This window comes from Indicator indicator, chromosome 40 (assembly GCF_027791375.1).
Source record: "Indicator indicator isolate 239-I01 chromosome 40, UM_Iind_1.1, whole genome shotgun sequence".
Classification (NCBI taxonomy): domain Eukaryota; kingdom Metazoa; phylum Chordata; class Aves; order Piciformes; family Indicatoridae; genus Indicator; species Indicator indicator.
The window spans coordinates 361,856-379,724 of record NC_072049.1 but is presented as its reverse complement, the minus strand read 5'-3'; the positions used below and the strand labels follow the sequence as shown (position 1 = coordinate 379,724).

Sequence of the window (17,869 nt, the reverse complement as noted above, 5' to 3'; positions counted from 1 at the left end):
CTTCCGCCCTGGCGTGACGTAGTTCCGCCCTGCCTGAGGCACTTCCGCCCTGCCTGAGGCACTTCCGCCCTGCCTGAGGCACTTCCGCCCTGCCTGAGGCACTTCCGGGCCGGCGTTGCGGGGCGCGCATGCTCGGTGGTGCGCGGCGCGGGGCGATGCCGGGCGAGGCGGTGACCCTGCAGCTCGGGCACTACGCGGGCTGCGTGGGCGCACACTGGTGGGGGCTGCAGGTGCGGGCCGGGAGCGGGTGAGGGGTGCCGGACTTGAGGAGCGGGTCTGAGCCGCATCCTTTCCGCCACAGGTCGCCGCGCTGCGCGGCCCTACCGAGCTCCGCCCCAGCACGCTGCTCCGCGCCGAGCGGGAGCCGGGCGGGCGGGAGACGCACACCCCGCGCCTGGTGGCGCTGGAGCTGAAAGGTACCGGGCGGCGGGAGGGGAGCGGTCCCGCCGTGGAACAAGCCTGCCGTGACCGGGCTCTCTTGCAGGCGGCGTGGGCGCGCTGAGGCTCAGCGGTGCGGACGCCGAGGCGCCGGTAACCTGGTGAGTGCGGGGCGGCAGCGGGGGCGGCGCGGAGCCTCCGGCCGGCAGCTGCCGCCGCTCTGTGTTGCAGGGATGGGGAAGTCGCCACCTACCTGGACTGCGACTCGGTCGGGAGCTCCGCGTCGCCGGACGCCGGGAGCAGGACGGTGAGGGCGGGCGAGGTGGCGCCGCGGGGGAACCGGGTCCCGGAGGCCGCCAGGGTGTTTGCGGCTTCCCCGCAGGTTCTCTCGGCCTTTGCTGGGACCTCCTGCCCGGTAACGCGCGGAGGATGAGGCCGAGCATCGCCTAACAGCCACCTCCGGGCTCTTTCCTAGGGAGATGCTGCCGGTGGTGGGAAGCGGAGTCCCAGCGCTGCCGCCCCAGGTCTCTGCACTTTCTGCGTCGCTTCTTTGGGTCTTGTCCGGTGTGCGCTGTCCCGGGGGCTTTGGGTTACTTGCTGCTATCAGCGAGCTGCAGGAAGGGGAGCACAGGGCCCGGGATAGGGAGCTGAGGATGGACAACTGACAGTGAATGAAGCCGAGGGGAGAGGGAGAGCCATGGGAGATTTCTTTGCTTACAGAAAAATGAGGCAAAGAGCAGGAAATAGGTTAAGAAAGTGGATGGGAAAACAAGCTGAGGTTGTTTGCTTTATTCAAGGAGATATTGGAGAATCCTGGAATTGTTTGGGTTGGAAATGACCTCCAAGACAAGATTGAGTCCAACCCAACCCCACCGTGGCCACTAAACTCTGGCCCCAGGTGCCATGGCCACAGGTTTCTTGAACTCCTCCAGGGCTGGAGACTCCACCACCTCCCTGGGCAGCCTGTTCTAGTCCCTGACCACTCCTGCAGGACACAAATTGTTCCTCATGGTCAACCTGAACCTCCCTTGGGGCAATTTCAAGGCATTTCCTCTTCTCCTATCACCTGAGACTAGGAGGAAGAGATCAACACTGCCTGGCTCCAACCTTTTTTCAGGGAGCTGCAGAGAGCAATGAGGTCTCCCTCAGCCTCCTCTTTTCCAGCCTCCCACCCCCAGCTCCCTCAGCTGCTCCTCCCCAGCCCTCTTCTCCAGACCCTTCCCCAGCTCTGTTGCCCTGCTTCAGCCTTGCTCCAGCCCTCAAAGTTCTTCTGGCAGTGAGTGGCCCAAACCTGACCCTAGGTTGCCTCACCAGTGCCCAGCACAGACCATTGCTCTTCACATCTCTCATTCCAGACACATCTGCAGCCTCTTCCCAGCTTGGTGGTCCCCAGGAAATTCCCTCTGGCAGGAGGGTGCAGCTCTGGTCTGATTACCTCAACGTCCCCTTGCACCCCAAGAGCCTCTTTGTGCTCCGTCAGTACCTGCACGATGGGTAGGGCCCAGGGGGTTGGGTCAGGATCTGGCATCCAGAACAGGATCTTAGTTCTCCCTTCAAGGAAAACAAAGAGGGGGCAGCAGAAACTTTTTTTCCCCCTTGTTTTTTGTAGGGACTGTGGTTGTCTAGAAGCCTTTGGACAAGGTGAAAGCCTCCTGCAGGACCAGGGCTGTGTAGAGGAGCTGGAGGATCGTCTGCACTTCTATGCTGAGGAGTGTGATCACCTGCAGGTCTGCCAGCTCAGGCCAAGCTTCCTTTGCTTTGAAGCCAGCTCCTGGTTAAAGCTCAGCTCAGCTGCTGCCACCCTTCCTTTTTTTCCCCACCCCCCACCCAGGGTTTCCAGGTCCTCTGTGACCTCCACAATGGATTCTCTGGAGTTGGTGCCAAGGTGACAGAACTGCTCCACGATGAGTACTCAGGCAAAGGAATCCTGACCTGGGGCTTGACTCCAGTCATGAGTGATGGAGGAGTACGTGAGCAATGGGGCAAAGCAGGAGGAGGTGCCACTTGCCCCCCCCCCCAGCTCCTGGTTTGCCTCTGGGATGCTCATGATTGGATTTTGCTTTCCCCAGGACCGTCAGAAGAATTTTTACAGACTGCTGAACACAGCCCTGGGGATCGTTCACCTCTCCACTCACAGCTCACTCTTTTGCCCTCTGTCTCTCAGTGGGAGCCTGGGAATCAGGCCACAACCTCCTGTCAGCTTCCCCTACATAAACTGTGATGTACGTAGGGGCCAGAGGCTCACCCAGCAACCTGTCCCAGGGTCTCCCCTCCCTCCTTCTAAAGAATTTCTTCCTCATCCCCAGTCTCAATCTCCCCTCTCCCAGCTCAAAGCCACTGTCCCTCATCCTGGCACTCCCAGCCCTTGTCCAAAGTCCCTCCCCAGCTCTCCTGCAGCCCCCTTCAGCTCCTGGAAGGCAGCTCTAAGGTCTCCCTGGAGCCTTCTCCAGGCTGAACAGCCCCAACTCTCCCAGCCTGCCCCCATAAGGGAGGTCCTCAGCCTCTGATCCCCTTCGTGGCTTATTCAGGACCTGCTCCCACAGCTGACTTTATTTGTCCTGTAACTTCCACGTCCCTCTCCCCACAGGCATCACTGAACTACCACAGCAGTGCAGTGCTGGCAGCAGCTCTCGACACCCTCACAGCTCCCTACCGGCTCTGCTCCTCTCAGGGCTCCATGATGCACCTGGCTGAGTCCCTCAACTTCTCTGGCAGAAAGGTAAGGGCCTGGAGGGCAACCTCCCCTCCTTCCAGCTCTACCTGAAGGCTGCAGGCCAGAGCTGCTGCTGTGGCACACATCCTGCTCCAGGTGGATGTGGGGAGCTGGGTCTGTGTCATTTGTTCTTCCCTGGCTTGCAGGTGGTAGCTGCCTGGGCTGCTGTCCCCTTCCCTGCCCTACCTGGCTGCTCCCTGGCAGATGCTTTGTCTGCCTACCAGCAGGATGTGCCCTGGCAGCTCCTCTCTTCCTGGAGGGAGCAGAAGGGCAGCTGCTGCTTTGCTCAGTCTGTTGTGCTACGAGGGATTGGCAAAGCAAACAGCAGCAGCAGGTAATCAGTGCTGGAATTCAGAGCTCTGCTGCTCTCCACAGCAGTGGCTGCTTACAAATCCCTCACACTCCCCCCAGTGTCAGCAGGATGGGGGATAAAAATCATCCACTGAGCTGGCCAGTTGTGTGCTGAGCTCAGAGCAAAGAAGCTAAACCAGCAGCTGAGTCACTGCCACCTTCACTCAGCTGCCCTGCAAGGTCCTGACTTGGTTTCCTTTGCAGCCCCTACCCAGCAAAGCAGCCTCTGTCTGCACTGCACAGCTGTGGGAGCAGCCAGCAGGTTCTGCAGCACTACCTGCACACCATCTTCCCTGGGGCATTCAGGTTGGTCAGAAGCTGCTTTTCAGACCAGGAACTGCGACTGGGGAGCAGAAGGGAGACTGAGCTTTGAGTGACTTCATTGCCCTCTCCTTACAGCACAGCCCACGTGCTCCAGCAGCCCTGCAGCACTCTACCTCCATACCCCCAATTCTTTTCTCCTCTTCTGACCAAAGAAGGCTTCCTCCAGGACAAACCTTCCAGTTACCCCCCAGCAGGTAACAAGCACCCCTGAACCTTACTCTGCAACAGAGAGGGGAGTGTGGGGGCACAGAGACTAACAGAGAGGCAGAAGAATTTGATTTTTACAACCCAGAACACCTTTATGAGTGCTGTGAGGGCAAGCAGAGTTCATCAGCTGCTGTGCTAGGCTGGGTTCATAGAATCACAGAACTGTCAGGGTTGGAAGGGACCTCAAGGCTCAGCCAGTTCCAAGCCCCCTGCCATGGGCAGGGACACCTCACTCTAGATCAGGTTGCCCAGAGCCACAAAAACCTCCAGGGATGAGGCTTCCACCACCTCCCTGGGCAACCTGTGCCAGTCTCTCCCCACCCTCATGGGGAAGAATTTCTTCCTAACATCCAATCTGAATCTCCTCATTTCTACTTCTGCTCCTTTCCCCTCATTCCTATCATTCCCTGACACCCTAAAAAGTCCCTCCCCAGCTTTCCTGTAGCCCCCTTCAGATACTGGAAGGCCACAAGAAGGTCTCCTGGGAGCCTTCTCTTCTCCAGACTGAGCAGCCCCAACTCTCCCAGTCTGTCTCCAGAGCAGCTCCAGCCCTCTGCTCATCCTCATGGCCCTTAAATTCAAGTAAAGCAACTGCTTGTGAAGCAGAAGAGGGAAGGGAAGGGAAGGGGACTTTGGTGGGTGTTTAACTCCAGCTGTTTGTCCCTGCAGCTGTGGAGAGTGTTCCTGTCCTGGCAGCCCTGCAGTCCTCCCCTGTGCTGCAGGCTCTGCTCCGCAGCCTGCACAGGGACCTGCAGAAGCTGAACCTGCGGCGCTGCCTCAGCTTCTTCTCTGCTGGGGTGGAGCAGGAGGACTTCCAGGAGGCCTTAGAGGAGCTGAGGACTCTCTCCCAGTGCTACGACCCAGGCCTGGGAGCTGATGAGTCTGAAGATGAAGCAGATTCTGACTAACTCACCTTTATTACCAGAGAGAGCAGAGGAAAGCTCTTCAGAGTGGCTTTGAAGGTGGCTCAGCTGCTGCTTTGCTTTGCAGCTCAGCACAAGCCTGGGACAAAGCCTGGCTGCAGCTGTCCAGGTTGTGTTGTAAAGGAGGTGAAAAAAAAAAAACAAAACAAAACTGGTTTTGTATGTTTAAAAAACAAAACAAAACAAAACCCAGCAAAGAAACCACAAAAGAACTTTGCAAAGTTGCTTTGCTCTGCATCTTGGCCTGAGAGCACACAATAAATACAGAACTCAAGACTGGAACCCTCCCTCCCCCCAGCTCCAATCACCAGGAGGGGAAAAAACTTAGCAACAACAACAAAAAAAGGATGAAAGCAGCCACCTTCTGCTACAGTATTTACAGCTCTCTTCAGGGGTTGGTGGCCCAAACCTACACCATGGAGTGAGATCAATGTCCACAAGCATCACTCCTGGCAGTTCCTTGTTGAAGCTTCCCTGGGTGGGTCCTGAAGGATGTGCTCAGCCCAAAGCCTTTCTGCACTCCTTGAGTTTTGAGAAGTGCAGCAGGAAAGCAAACAACAACAAAAGTGCAGGACCTGTGCAGACAGCACCTGGCTAGCAGCAAACAGCTCTCCTGAGGCAGGCAGTAGCTTATGAAGCCTCCCCCTCAGTCGTCAGGTTCTTCCTCAGAGAGCAGGAGATCTTTATCTGACAGCTGGTCTGTGTTGCTGGTACTGGTTGCATCCTCCTCATCTTCAGAGCTGCCATCACAGGACGTGTGGAACAGCCTCATCAGTTCCCTGAACCTGTGAGACACCTGAAGGAGGAGGAGGGAAACCCAAGCTGAGGATTCTGGAGTCCAGGCTTAGTGCTTTTAACAAACCCAAAGCCAACCACAGCATCAGAGAAGTGTCAGGGTTGGGTCTTCAGCTGAGAGAGAGAGGAACAGAGAGCAAAGGAGTTGAATTTCAGGCCATGCTGGCACACTCCTCTCAGAGGACTTCTCAACTCCAAGTGGAAGATCAAAGCTCATCAGACCTCCAGCAGGCAGGTTCCCTGCTTGCCCTGGGGCTGCTTCAGGAAGAGCCTGGCCCCTTCCTCTTGCCCCCCACCCCTCAGATACCTACAGACACTGATCAGATCCCCTCTCAGCCTTCTCCTCTCCAGGCCAAACAGCCCCAGGGCTCTCTTCAGAGGAGATCAGAGAATTGTCAGGGATGGAAGGGACCTCAAGGCTCAGCCAGTTCCAACCCCCTGCCATGGGCAGGGACACCTCACACCACAGCAGGTTGCTCACAGCCACCTCCAGCCTGGCTGCAAAAACCTCCAGGGATGAGGCTTCCACCACCTCCCTGGGCAACCTGTGCCAGTCTCTCACCACCCTCCTGGGGAAGAATTTCTTCCTAACATCCAATCTGAACCTCCCCCCTTCCAGTTTTGCTCCTGTTCAACCACATTTTGTGGAAGATTGAGTCACAAAGGGCAAGAGACAATGGAGGAGTCCTGGGCTGCTCCAGTTTCTTGTTTCATGCTGCTGACTTGCAGGTAAAGAAGTGGCAGTTTGAGGAGGTTCCTCTCCAGGGATGTGGGGAAGGGTAAAGATCCAAAACCTGACAGATTCCTTCTACTGCTCTGGAAGGCTGAGGAGCCAACTGCAACAATTCTGGGGCCAAATAGAAGCCTGGAAAAATCAAAGGTCCATGGCAGCCATGACTTTGGGCCCCACCACAACAGATCAGGGATTATTTGGGGTTCATTTCTTTCTTTCTTTGCACTTGGGATTATTTCCTCTGATGCAGCATCTACTTGAAGTGAGGTCTGTGAGATCAACATGGCAGCAGAACTTCCTCCTTTCCCCTCCCTTTCCCTGCAGCAGATCCAAGCATTCCCACACCACTTCCTCACCTCACTGGCAGTCTTGTTGCCCAGTTTCTGGGAGATGGCCTGGAAGGTTTCCAGGTGAGCTCCTTTCTCCTGACAGGTGGTGAGGATGACTCTGTCAGCCTCCCTGCAAAAAGCAGCACAAGGAGCTGTGAAAGCAGCTGAGAACAGATCCCAGGATGTGAGGGGTTGGAAGGGAGCTCTGGAGATCCTCGAGTCCAACCCTACCCCTGCCAGAGCAGGAGCAGAGAATCCAGCACAGGTCCCACAGGAACACATCCAGAGGGGGCTGGGAAGGCTCCAGGGCAGGAGACTCCACAACCTCTCTGGGCAGCCTGCTCCAGGGCTCTGGGACCCTCCCAGGGCAGAAGTTCCTCTCCTGTTGAGGTGGAACCTCCTGTGCTGGAGTTTCCATCCAGTGCCCCTTGGCCTGTGCCAGGGCACAGCTGAGCAGAGCCTGGCTCTGTCCCTGACCCCCAGCCCTCAGATATTTATCAACATTTCTCAGATCCCTTCTGAGTCTTCTCCTCTCCACACTAACCACCCCCAGGGCTCTCAGCCTCTCCTCCCCAGGCAGTGCTCCAGTCCCTTCCTCACCCTTGTAGCCCTCCCTTGGACCCCCCAGCAGAATCTCCACCTCCAGCAGGAGCCCAGGAGGTCTGCTCCCAGGGTAACAACCACAGGGCAAGCCCTGCAGGCTGCTTCCTTTGCTGGGCTTAGCATCACTGCTCCCAAAACACCTCTGGAGCAGAGCTGCATTCAGCTTTAAGGAAGGGAAAATTCTTTCCCAGCCTGAAGCAGAGGAATGAAACTGCCAGGAGCAGAGTTTCTCACAGGACCAAGCTGGCAGCTGGTAGAGAGGACAAGGCAGGAAGATCCCAAGGGAGGGGAGAGAAAATGGGAACCCAAATGCAAATGAAGGATCCTGTGGGAGCTGAAAGCTGAAGCCAAAGGCTGTAAAGCTACATCTCAGGCAGCCATACCTGGTCCAGAGGACAACCTTCTCCCCAGTGGAGCTGACTTTGCTGTTCTTGGCACACACAGTGGCTTCTGTGACTCTCTGCTGCTGCTGCTGCTGCTCCTCCTTCTGCCCCAGGGAGGCAGAGACCCCTCTGACCTCCAGCTGCTGCTGCACCTGGAGGCAGCTGTTTGCATTTGACTTTACTCTGTCCTCAGGAGGATTTCCAGTGCAGCCTGCCTCATCTGTGTCCAAAATGCAGCCAGCAGGGGACTGTGGGCTGCAGCTCTTAGCCTGTGCTGCTTTTCTGCCCAGGGCCACCCAGCCCTGCTTTGCTGCAGGCTTTCCTTCCAGAGCCAGAGGTGGTCCCTCCAAGTCTGTCACAGCTGATTTTGAAGCAAGCTTCTCTGAGGACTCAGAATGAAGCCCTTCAGTCTGACACAAACTCCTTCCAGAAGAGGACCTGGGTCCTGGCAAACCTTTAACTGCAGCAGAATGGGAAGACAGCAGCAGGTCCCTGCTCAGCCCAAGGGGAGCAGCTGCATTCCTTTGTTGCTGCTTGAATCCCTCACTCTCAGCCCCCACAGGGCAAGGGCAGTCTTTGGTTTCTTGAGGTAGTTTGAGAGTAGCTTTTTGTAGCTGTGTCCACCTGGGGCCAGTGGCAGAAGGCTCAGTGTCCTTCTCAGGAGTGACAGCAGCAGCCACAGCTGCTTCCTGAGCCTGGGTGTCTGGCAGGGAAGCTGTTTCAGAAGGAGCATCTCTGCTGGAGCCAATCTTTGCTTCCAGGGGAGATCCTGGAGAGAAAGCCAAAGAGATTGGCTGTTAGTAAGAGAAGCTGCTGGAGGCTTTATAAATTTAAGAGAATCCTTTTTTCATTGTTGTTCTCCTAGAGCAGAACACTGCAGATGAGAGCACAGAAGAACAAAGCTGCTCCCAAACTCCCAGGCTGAGGGAGCTGGGGGTGTTCAGCCTGGAGAAGAGAAGGCTCCAGGGAGGCCTTCCAGTACCTGCAGGAGGCTACAGGGAGGCTGCAGAGAGATTGTTCCCAAAGGCCTGCAGGGACAGGATGAGGAGAAATGGCTTCAAAGTAGAGCAGAGCAGATTCAGGTTGGATGTTAGGAACAAGTTCTGCACCATGAGGGCGGTGGAACACTGGCACAGGTTGCCCAGGGAGGGGGTTGGGGCCCATCCCTGGAGATATTCAGAGGAGAGATCACAGAACTCTCAGGGGGGGAAGGGACCCCAAGGCTCAGCCAGTTCCAACCCTTCTGGAAGGGTCCTCAAGGCTCAGCCAGTTCCAACCCCCCTGGAAGGGACCTCAAGGCTCAGCCAGTTCCAACCCCCCTGGAAGGGACCTCAAGGCTCAGCCAGTTCCAACCCCACCTGCCCTGGGCAGGGACACCTCCCACTGGAGCAGGTTGCTCACAGCCACCTCCAGCCTGGCTGCAAAATCCTCCAGGCATGAGGCTTCCACCACCTCCCTGGGCAACCTGTGCCAGATGGTCAAGTCCCTTCATCATCCTCACAGCCCTTCACTGGACCCTCCCCAGCAGATCTCTGTCTCTCCTCAACTGGGGAGCCCAGAACTGGATGCAATAGTCCAGGTGTGGTCTGCCCAGGGCAGAGCAGAGGGGGAGGAGACCCTCCCTGGACCTGCTGGCCACACTTTTTACTACTGCCCCCCAGGACACCCTTGGCCTTCTTGGCCAGAGAGATCCAAAGCCCAGCAGGCTGCTGTTTGGATGTGCTGCTGCACAAGGCACAAAATCTGCATCCTAGAAATCCTCCTTACCAGAGCAGCCTCATTTGCAGCCACTTTCACCCCCCCTCTAGCCACCCTTGCCCCACCTGTAGCCACTTGTAGCCACTTGTAGCCCTGTGTTGGAGCATCCTGACTGGATGCACACAAGGAAAGAACTGAGGGAGAAAAAAAATAACTGTGAGCAGTTCTTATCTGAGTGAATTTGCAGCAGGGAGTCCCAGAGCTCTCTCCACTGGGAGCTGAGTGCTGCCCCTGCCTGCACACCAGACTCTCACATACCTGAAGCCAAGGTCTCTGCTCTCCTAGAGCTGTTTTTTGTTCTGCTCTGCACCTCCTCTCCCTCATCCCTGTTCTCCAAGCTCTCTTCTGCAGGTCCTTTACACATTCCAGGATCTTTCCCTTCGGGATGAGGACTTGATTCTCTTGGCACAAGGCTTGCAGTCAGCTCTGGAGAATCTTTGTTCTTATAAAATTTGTTTTCACATACCTGGAAAAAAAAATAATCAAGAGATTGAGAAATAATCAGAGCTGGGGCATCAATCCAACCCCAACACCTTGGCCTTGGCTTCCCAAGGGATTCCTTGATCTTTCCATTTAGGAAGCTGAATCCTTTGTATGACTATGAACAGGAGCAGTTCTTTGCACGTTGAGGCCACACAAATATCTTCCACTAACAGAAGAAATCATCAAAAGATCATCAAAATTTGCTCTGTTTAGCTTAGTAAGGAGGAGCAGTAGGAAGTGAGCTGGAGGTGAGACAGGAGAGGGCCAAGGAGTGCAGGCAGAGCTCCAGGCAGAGCTCTCCTGCTCAGCTTTTGTTTTGGCCACACAGAGCCCAAGGCCTGGACATCACAACAGAGGACTCTTGGCAGGCTCACAGATGTTAGGGGCTGGAAGGGACCTCTGGAGATCCAATCCCCTGCCAGAGCAGGAGCAGAGAATCCAGCACAGGAACACATCCAGAGGGGGCCTGAAAGTCTCCAGGGCAGGAGACTCCACAACCTCTCTGGGCAGCCTGCTCCAGGGCTCTGGGACCCTCCCAGGGCAGAAGTTCCTCCTCCTGTTGAGGTGGAACCTCCTGGGCTGGAGCTTCCATCCATTGCCCCTTGGCCTGTGCCAGAGTGCAGCTGAGCAGAGCCTGGCCCTACCCCTGACCCCTACCCCTGACCCCCAGCCCTCAGATATTTATCAACATTTCTCAGATCCCTTCTGAGTCTTCTCCTCTCCACACTAACCACCCCCAGAGCTCTCAGCCTCTCTTCCTCCTGCTCCAGTCCCTTCCTCATCCTTGTAGCCCTCCCTTGGACTCTCTCCAGCAGATCCCTGTCCCTCCTGAACTGGATGCAATATTCCAAGGGAGGTCTCACTAGGGCAGAGCAGAGGAGGAGCAGAACCTCTCTGAGTGCTTAAGCCCAGGGCAGACTTCAGGGGCAGGCAGGACCCCACTTGCCTCTCACCACACCCCCAGGGGCTTGGCCTAGCAACCAACCTTGCTGCTGCAGTGGCTGCAGCTCCTCCTTTTGCTTTTCTTCAGCTTGAGGTCACTGCTCCCCTCGTGGCAGGAGCAGGAGCATTCCTTCATCCCATCCACCCACTCCACCTCCTAGGAACAGACAAACTCCAGCTGGCACCGTGCAGGGTGCACAGGGGAGGACAGGCAGGGGGAAGGGGAACCCCAGAGGCAGGCAGGAAGGGCTGAGTGAACCCCAGAGAGAAGGAAGTGGAGGCACTGCTGCCAGCAAAGCACAGCACAGCACAGCACAGCACTCTGGAAACCTTTTCAGTCCTCCTTCCTCAGCTCTTTCCAGGCTCTCCTCAAGACTCTCAACTCAGGGTGCAGGCAGGTGGAGCAGGGAGGTGCTGCCAGCCTCACCTTGTCGTTGTTCTGCCCTCCCATCTCCTTCCTCTTCTTATTCTTGGAGGCTGCAGGCATCTTGGGTGGCTCCTCCTCCTCTTCCACATCTGGCAGAGACACCTCCTCAAAGCCATCAAACTGCCAAAGGAGAAGCCCACAACAGGAGCTCTGTCAGCAGCCCAACCTTCCAGCTTAGCCCCCAGGAGTTCCTGGCTGCTGAGCTCAGCTGCAGGCTGGGAAGGGTTTGGTTATGTCGGGAAGGAAAGAAAGAAAGGCTGGGAAAAAAAAAACAAAACATTGAGCAGTTTGCTTCACCCCAGCCCCAGCCCCAGCTCCTCCTGCAACCCCACTCCACCACCACCTCCTCCTCCTCCTCCTTCTCCCCACTCCTCCTCCTCCTCCTCCTCCCCACTCCTCCTCCTCCTCCTCCTCCCCACTCCTCCTCCTCCTCCTTCTCCCCACCCTCCTCCTCCTCCTCTCCCCACCCTCCTCCTCCTCCTTCTCCCCACTCCTCCTCCTCCTCCTCTCCCCCTCCTCCTCCTCTCCCCCTCCTCCTCCTCTCCCCTCCTCCTCCTCCCCACTCCTCCTCCTCCCCTCCACCTCCTCCTCCTCCCCCTCCACCTCCTCCTCCTCCTCTCCCCTCCTCCTCCTCCTTCTCCCCACTCCTCTCCTCCTCCTCCCCCTCCTCTCCTCCTCCTCCTCCACCTCCTCCCTCTCCCAACTCCTCTTCCTCCTCCTCCTCCCCACTCCTTCTCCTCCTCCTCCCCACTCCTTCTCCTCCTCCTCCTCCCCACTCCTTCTCCTCCTCCTCCCCACTCCTCTCCTCCTCCTCCTCCACCCTCTCCTCCTCCTCCTCCCACTCCTCTCCCTCCTCCTCCTCCTCCCCCTCCTCTCCTCCTCCTCCTCCCCTCCTCTCCCCTCCTCCTCCCCTCCCTCCTCCTCCTCCTCCTTCTCCCACTCCTCTCCTCCTCCTCCCTCCCCCTCCTCCTCCTCCTCCTCCTCTCCCCTCTCCTCCTCCCCTCCTCTCCCCTCCGCCTCCTCCTCCTCCCCCTCCTCCTACTTCTCCTCCTCCTCCCCCTCCTCTGCCCTCTCCCCTCCTCCTCCCCCTCCCCTCCTCCTCCTTCCTCCTCCTCCTCCTCCTCCTCCTCCTCCCCCTCCTCTCCTCCTCCTCCTCCCCCTCCTCCTCCTCCTCCTCCTCCCCCTCCTCTCCTCCTCCTCCCCCTCCTCTCCTCCTCCTCCTCCCTCTCCTCCTCCCCTCCTCCCTCCTCCCCTCCTCCTCCTCCCTCCTCTCCCCTCCTCCTCCCTCCTCCCCTCCTCCCCTCCCTCCTCCTCCTCCTCCTCCCCTCCTCCTCCTCCTCCTCCTGCCTTCCTCCTCCTCCTCCTCATGCCTTCCTCCTCCTCATGCCTTCCTCCTCCTCCTCCCCTCCTCCTCCTCTCCCTCCTCCCCTCCTCCTCCTCTCCCTCCTCCCCTCCTCCTCCTCTCCCTCCTCCCCTCCTCCTCCTCTCCCTCCTCCCCTCCTCCTCCTCTCCCTCCTCCCCTCCTCCTCCTCCTACTCCCCCTCCTCCCCCTCCTCCTCCTCCTCCTCCTCTCCTCCTCTCCTCTCCTCCTCCCCCTCCTCTCCTCCTCCTCCCCCTCCTCTCCTCCTCCTCACCCCCTCCTCCCTCTCCCCTCCTCTCCCCTCCTCCTCCCCTCCTCCTCCTCCTCCTCCCCCTCCTCTCTCCCTCCTCCTCCCCTCCTCCTCCTCCTCCCCTCCTCCCTCCTCCTCCTCCTCCCCCTCCTCCCTCCTCCCTCCCCTCCTCCTCCTCCTCCTCCCCCTCCTCCACCTCCTTCCTCCCCCTCCTCCTCCTCCCTCCTCCTTCCTCCTCCCTCCCCCTACCCTCCTCCTCCTCCCTCCTCCTCCTCCCTCCCCCTACCCTCCTCCTCCTCCCTCCCCCTACCCTCCTCCCTCCTCTCCCCTCCCTCCTCCTCCCTCTCCCTCCTCCTCCCCTCCTTCTCCCTCCTCCCCTCCTCCCCTCCCTCCCCTCTCCCCCTCCCTCCTCCTCCCTCCCTCCTCCCTCCTCCCCTCCTCCCTCCTCCCTCCTCCTCCTCTCCTCCCCTCCCCCCTCCTCTCCCTCTCCTCCCCCTCCCTCTCCCCTCCCTCCCCTCCTCCTCCCTCCTCCCCCTCCTCCTCCTCCTCCTCCCCCTCCTCCCTCCTCCTCCCTCCTCCCCTCCTCCCCCTCCTCTCCTCCTCCCCTCCTCCCTCCCCTCTCCTCCCTCCTCCCCTCCTCCTCCTCCCCCTCCTCCTCTCCCCTCCTCCCTCCTCCCCCTCCTCCCTCCCCCTCCTCCTCCCTCCTCCTCCTTCCTCCCCCTCCTCCTTCCTCCTCCCTCCGCCTCCCTCCTCCTCCTCCTCCTTCCTCCCCCTCCTCCCCTCCTCCTCCCTCTCCCTCCTCCTCCTCTCCCCTCCTCCCTCCCTCCTCCTCCCTCCTCCTCCTCCCCTCCCTCCTCCCTCCTCCTCCCTCTCCCCCTCCCTCCTCCTCTCCCTCTCCTCCCCTCCTCCTCCTCCTCCTCCCCTCCTCTCCTCCCTCCCCTCCTCCTCCTCCTCCCTCCTCTCCCCTCCTCCTCTCCTCCCTCCTCCTCCTCCTCCCTCTCCCCCCTCCTCCCTCCCTCCTCCTCTCCCCTCTCCTCTCCTCCTCCCCTCTCCCCCCTCCTCTCCCTCCTCCTCCCCTCTCCCCTCCTCCTCCCTCTCCCCTCCTCCCTCCCTCCTCCTCCTCCTCCCCCTCCTCTCCTCCTCCTCCTCTCCCCTCCTCCCTCCTCCTCCTCTCCCCTCCTCTCCTCCTCCTCCTCCCTCCTCCCCCTCCTCCCTCCTCCTCCCCTCCCCTCCTCCTCCTCTCCTCCTCTCCCCCTCCTCCTCCTCCTCCTCTCCTCCCCTCTCCCTCCCTCCTCCCTCCTCCTCCCTCCTCCCTCTCCCCTCCTCCTCCTCCTCCTCTCCCCTCCCCCTCCTCTCCTCTCCTCCTCCTCTCCCCTCCTCCCTCCTCCTCTCCTCCTCCTCTCCTCCTCCCCTCCTCCTCTCCTCCTCCCTTCCTCCTCTCCCCTCCTCCCTCCTCCTCCCTCTCCTCCTCCCTCCCTCCTCCTCCTCTCCTCCCCTCCTCCTCCTCCTCCCTCCTCTCCCCTCTCCTCTCCTCCTCTCCCCTCTCCTCCCTCCTCCTCCTCTCCCTCCCTCCTCCCTCTCCTCCTCTCCCTCCTCCCCTCCTCCTCTCCCTCCCCTCCTCTCCTCCTCTCCTCCCCTCCTTCTCCTCCTCCCCTCTCCCCCTCCTCTCCTCCTCCTCCTCCCTCCCTCTCCTCTCCTCCTCCTCCTCTCCCCCTCCTTCTCCTCCTCCTCCTTCTCCCCCTCCTCTCCCTCCTCCTCCCTCCTCTCCCTCCTCCTCTCCTCCCTCCCTCCTCCTCCCCCTCTCCTCCCTCCTCCTCCTCTCCCTCTCCTCCCTCCTCCTCCTCTCCCCCTCCTCCCTCCTCCTCCTCCTCCCTCCTCCCTCCTCCTCCTCCTCTCCCCTCCTCTCCTCCTCCTCCCTCTCCCCCTCCTCCTCCTCCTCCTCCTCTCCTCCTCCTCCTCTCCTCCTCCTCCTCCTCCCCTCTCCCTCCTCCTCCTCCTCTCCCTCCCTCCTCCTCCTCTCCCACTCCTCTCCTCCTCCTCCCTCCCCCTCCTCCTCTCCCCTCCTCTCCCCTCCTCCTCCCTCCTCCTCTCCCCCTCCCTCTCCTCCTCCCTCCCTCCCCTCCTCCCTCCCCTCCTCCTCTCCCCTCCCCTCCTCCTCCTCCTCCTCCTCCCCCTCCTCTCCTCCTCCTCCTCTCCCCACTCCTTCTCCTCCTCCTCCTCTCCCCACTCCTCTCCTCCTCCTCCTTCTCCCCACTCCTCTCCTCCTCCTCCTTCTCCCCACTCCTCTCCTCCTCCTCCTCTCCCCACTCCTTCTCCTCCTCCTCCTTCTCCCCACTCCTTCTCCTCCTCCTCCTTCTCCCCACTCCTCCTCCTCCTCCTCTCCCCACTCCTCCTCCTCCTCCTTCTCCCCACTCCTCCTCCTCCTCCTCTCCCCCTCCTCCTCCTCCTCTCCCCCTCCTCCTCCTCCTCTCCCCACTCCTCCTCCTCCTCCTTCTCCCCACTCCTCCTCCTCCTCCTTCTCCCCACTCCTCCTCCTCCTCCTTCTCCCCCTCCTCCTCCTCCTCCTTCTCCCCACTCCTCCTCCTCCTCCTTCTCCCCACTCCTCCTCCTCCTCCTTCTCCCCACTCCTCCTCCTCCTCCTTCTCCCCACTCCTCCTCCTCCTCCTCTCCCCACTCCTCCTCCTCCTCCTTCTCCCCACTCCTCCCCACTCCTCCTCCTCTTCACTCCTCCTCCTCTCACTCCTCCTCCTCTTCACTCCTCCTCCTCTTCACTCCTCCTCCTCTTCACTCCTCCTCCTCTTCACTCCTCCTCCTCTTCACTCCTCCTCTTCACTCCTTCTCCTCCACTCCAACACTTCCTTCACCCTGCTGCTTCCCTCTCTGGCAATGCAGCCCCACTTTTGAGTTCTTCAAGCTCCAGCCCACTCAGATTCTCTGCTTTTATCCTTTCTGCCCCTGGGGCAAAGCTTTCCCCACCTCATATTCCTTCTCTTCTGTCCAGTTGATCTCCTCAAAGTCTCCCATGCGGCTGGCTGAGGGCCTGAGGTGATCAAAGAAGATGGAGAACTCATCCTGCAGGTGGTCATGGCCCTTCAGCAGCTGCCACATTTGGGTCTTCAGCTGAGACAGAGAGGAACAGAGAGCAAAGAAAGCTGAATTTCAGGCCATGCTGGCACACTCTTCTCAGAGGACTTCTCAACTCCAAGTGGAAGATCAAAGCTCATCAGACCTCCAGCAGGCAGGTTCCCTGCTTGCCCTGGGGCTGCTGCCTGAATATTTTGAGCTCATTCCACAGGCAAGCTACCAAATGAGCCTAGAAATGTCCCCTCCACAATTCTGGGTGGGCTCTGGAGGAGGCACTTCAGCTAACATTTCACCTGCCAGGTGCTAAAAGGAAGGTGGAGAGAGGAGAGACAGAGCTCAGTGCATTGTAAAACCTCTTGGAGAGGCAGCTGCAGGTCTCTGCTGGGCTGCATGGAAGGAGCTGGGCTCCAAGAGCAGCACCTGGGAGCAGTCCAGCTGGGGAGGGACTCTGTAGGGTGTCAGGGAGTGACAGGACTTGGGGGGGGATGGGGAAAAAAAAAAAAAGAAATGGGGAGATTCAGATTGGATGTTAGGAAGAAATTCTTCCCCAGGAGGGTGGTGAGAGCCTGGCACAGGTTGCCCAGGGAGGTGGTGGAAGCCTCATCCCTGGAGGTTTTTGCAGCCAGGCTGGATGTGGCTGTGAGCAACCTGCTCCAGTGGGAGGTGTCCCTGCCTGTGGCAGGGGGATTGGAACTGGCTGAGCCTTGGGGTCCCTTCCAACCCTGACACTTCTGTGACTGCCCTGAGGGCTTGATGGAGGAAGGAGGTAGGTGGGTGCCTGATTACCTCTGCAATCTCCTGGGGGAGGCAGTCTGCACAGCTCTGCAGCACTTTGATGATCTTCTGGTGGTGGGCAGGGTTCTCAGCAAAGCAAATCTCCAGCTGCCTGAGGAACTTTCTGCTCTTCTCGAACGCCTGCTGCTCCTCAAACTGCCCCCGAGAGAAAGGGTCACCTCCTCCTCCTCCTCCTCTTCCTCCCCCTCCTCACCAACCACATTCCCAAGCATCTCTAACTGCCTCAGGCCACCTCCACACCACTGCCTGCCTTGCTCTTTGTACTGACACCCACTGCAGAACTGGGGAAAAGGGAAGGAAGAGAACCAAGACTTTGTAGGAACAAAACTGAGTGACCAACAGCTTGGCTCCAGCCACAGGCAGGAGAAGGCAGAAAGAATGGAGCAGGTGGGCAGCAGGAGCAGGGAAGTGCTGGGCACTGGGGAGGCCACAGTTGGAATCCTGGGGTCAGTGTGGCCAGCAGGAGCAGGGCAGGGATTGTGCCCCAGGGCTGGGCACTGGGGAGGCCACAGCTGCAATCCTGGGCTCAGGATTGGGCTCCTGACTGCCAGAAGGACTTTGAGGGCTGGAGCAGGGCCAGAGAAGGGCAACAGAGCTGGGGAAGGGTCTGGAGAAGAGGCCTGGGGGTGGTGAGGCTGGAGGAGGCTGAGGAAGATCTCCTGGCTCTCTACAGCTCCCTGAAAAAAGGTTGGAGCCAGGTGGAGTTGATCTCTTCTCCCTAGTCTCAGGTGATAGAAGGAGAGGAAATGCCCTGAAATTGCCCCAGGGGAGGTTCAGGTTGGTCATGAGGAACAATTTGTGTCCTGCAGGAGTGGTCAGGGACTGCAACAGGCTGCCCAGGGAGGTGGTGGAGTCCCCATCCCTGGAGATGTTCCAGAACCCTGTGGCCATGGCACTTGGGGCCAGGGTTTGGTGGCCATGGTGGGGCTGGGTTGCTGCTTGGACTCAATGCTAACCTGGGAGGTCTCTTCCAACCCAAACAATTCCAGGATCCCTTAATTCTTCCAGTCCCAGCTCTCTGCCTTCCTTAC

The 17,869-nt window shown here is 59.2% G+C and overlaps 2 protein-coding genes across 3 annotated transcripts in view; one reads left to right on the top strand and one right to left on the bottom strand.

Moving 5' to 3' along the window:
* The first annotated feature begins 155 nt into the window (after window positions 1-155).
* Window positions 156-5,017, top strand: MSTO1 (misato mitochondrial distribution and morphology regulator 1). The gene is made up of 14 exons (XM_054396925.1): window positions 156-230; window positions 302-416; window positions 485-539; window positions 610-793; window positions 854-942; window positions 1,693-1,872; window positions 1,988-2,105; window positions 2,210-2,344; window positions 2,448-2,600; window positions 2,966-3,097; window positions 3,238-3,425; window positions 3,647-3,748; window positions 3,842-3,960; window positions 4,643-5,017. Exons 1-14 carry the CDS (start codon window positions 156-158, stop codon window positions 4,879-4,881), a joined length of 1,884 nt encoding a protein of 627 aa, XP_054252900.1. The 3' UTR covers window positions 4,882-5,017.
* A 116-nt stretch (window positions 5,018-5,133) lies between these two features.
* GON4L (gon-4 like) overlaps window positions 5,134-17,869 on the bottom strand; it is a 46,827-nt gene continuing 34,091 nt past the window's right edge. For both annotated transcript variants that reach the window (XM_054397036.1, XM_054397037.1), the window contains exons 23-30: window positions 16,830-16,973; window positions 15,936-16,079; window positions 11,350-11,469; window positions 10,966-11,079; window positions 9,756-9,963; window positions 7,740-8,508; window positions 6,781-6,883; window positions 5,134-5,692 (exon numbers count right to left, since the gene is read on the bottom strand). In XM_054397036.1, coding sequence (XP_054253011.1) covers window positions 5,543-5,692; window positions 6,781-6,883; window positions 7,740-8,508; window positions 9,756-9,963; window positions 10,966-11,079; window positions 11,350-11,469; window positions 15,936-16,079; window positions 16,830-16,973 — 1,752 coding nt within the window. In that variant the 3' untranslated portion in view covers window positions 5,134-5,542. The remainder of the gene's footprint in view (window positions 5,693-6,780; window positions 6,884-7,739; window positions 8,509-9,755; window positions 9,964-10,965; window positions 11,080-11,349; window positions 11,470-15,935; window positions 16,080-16,829; window positions 16,974-17,869) is intronic.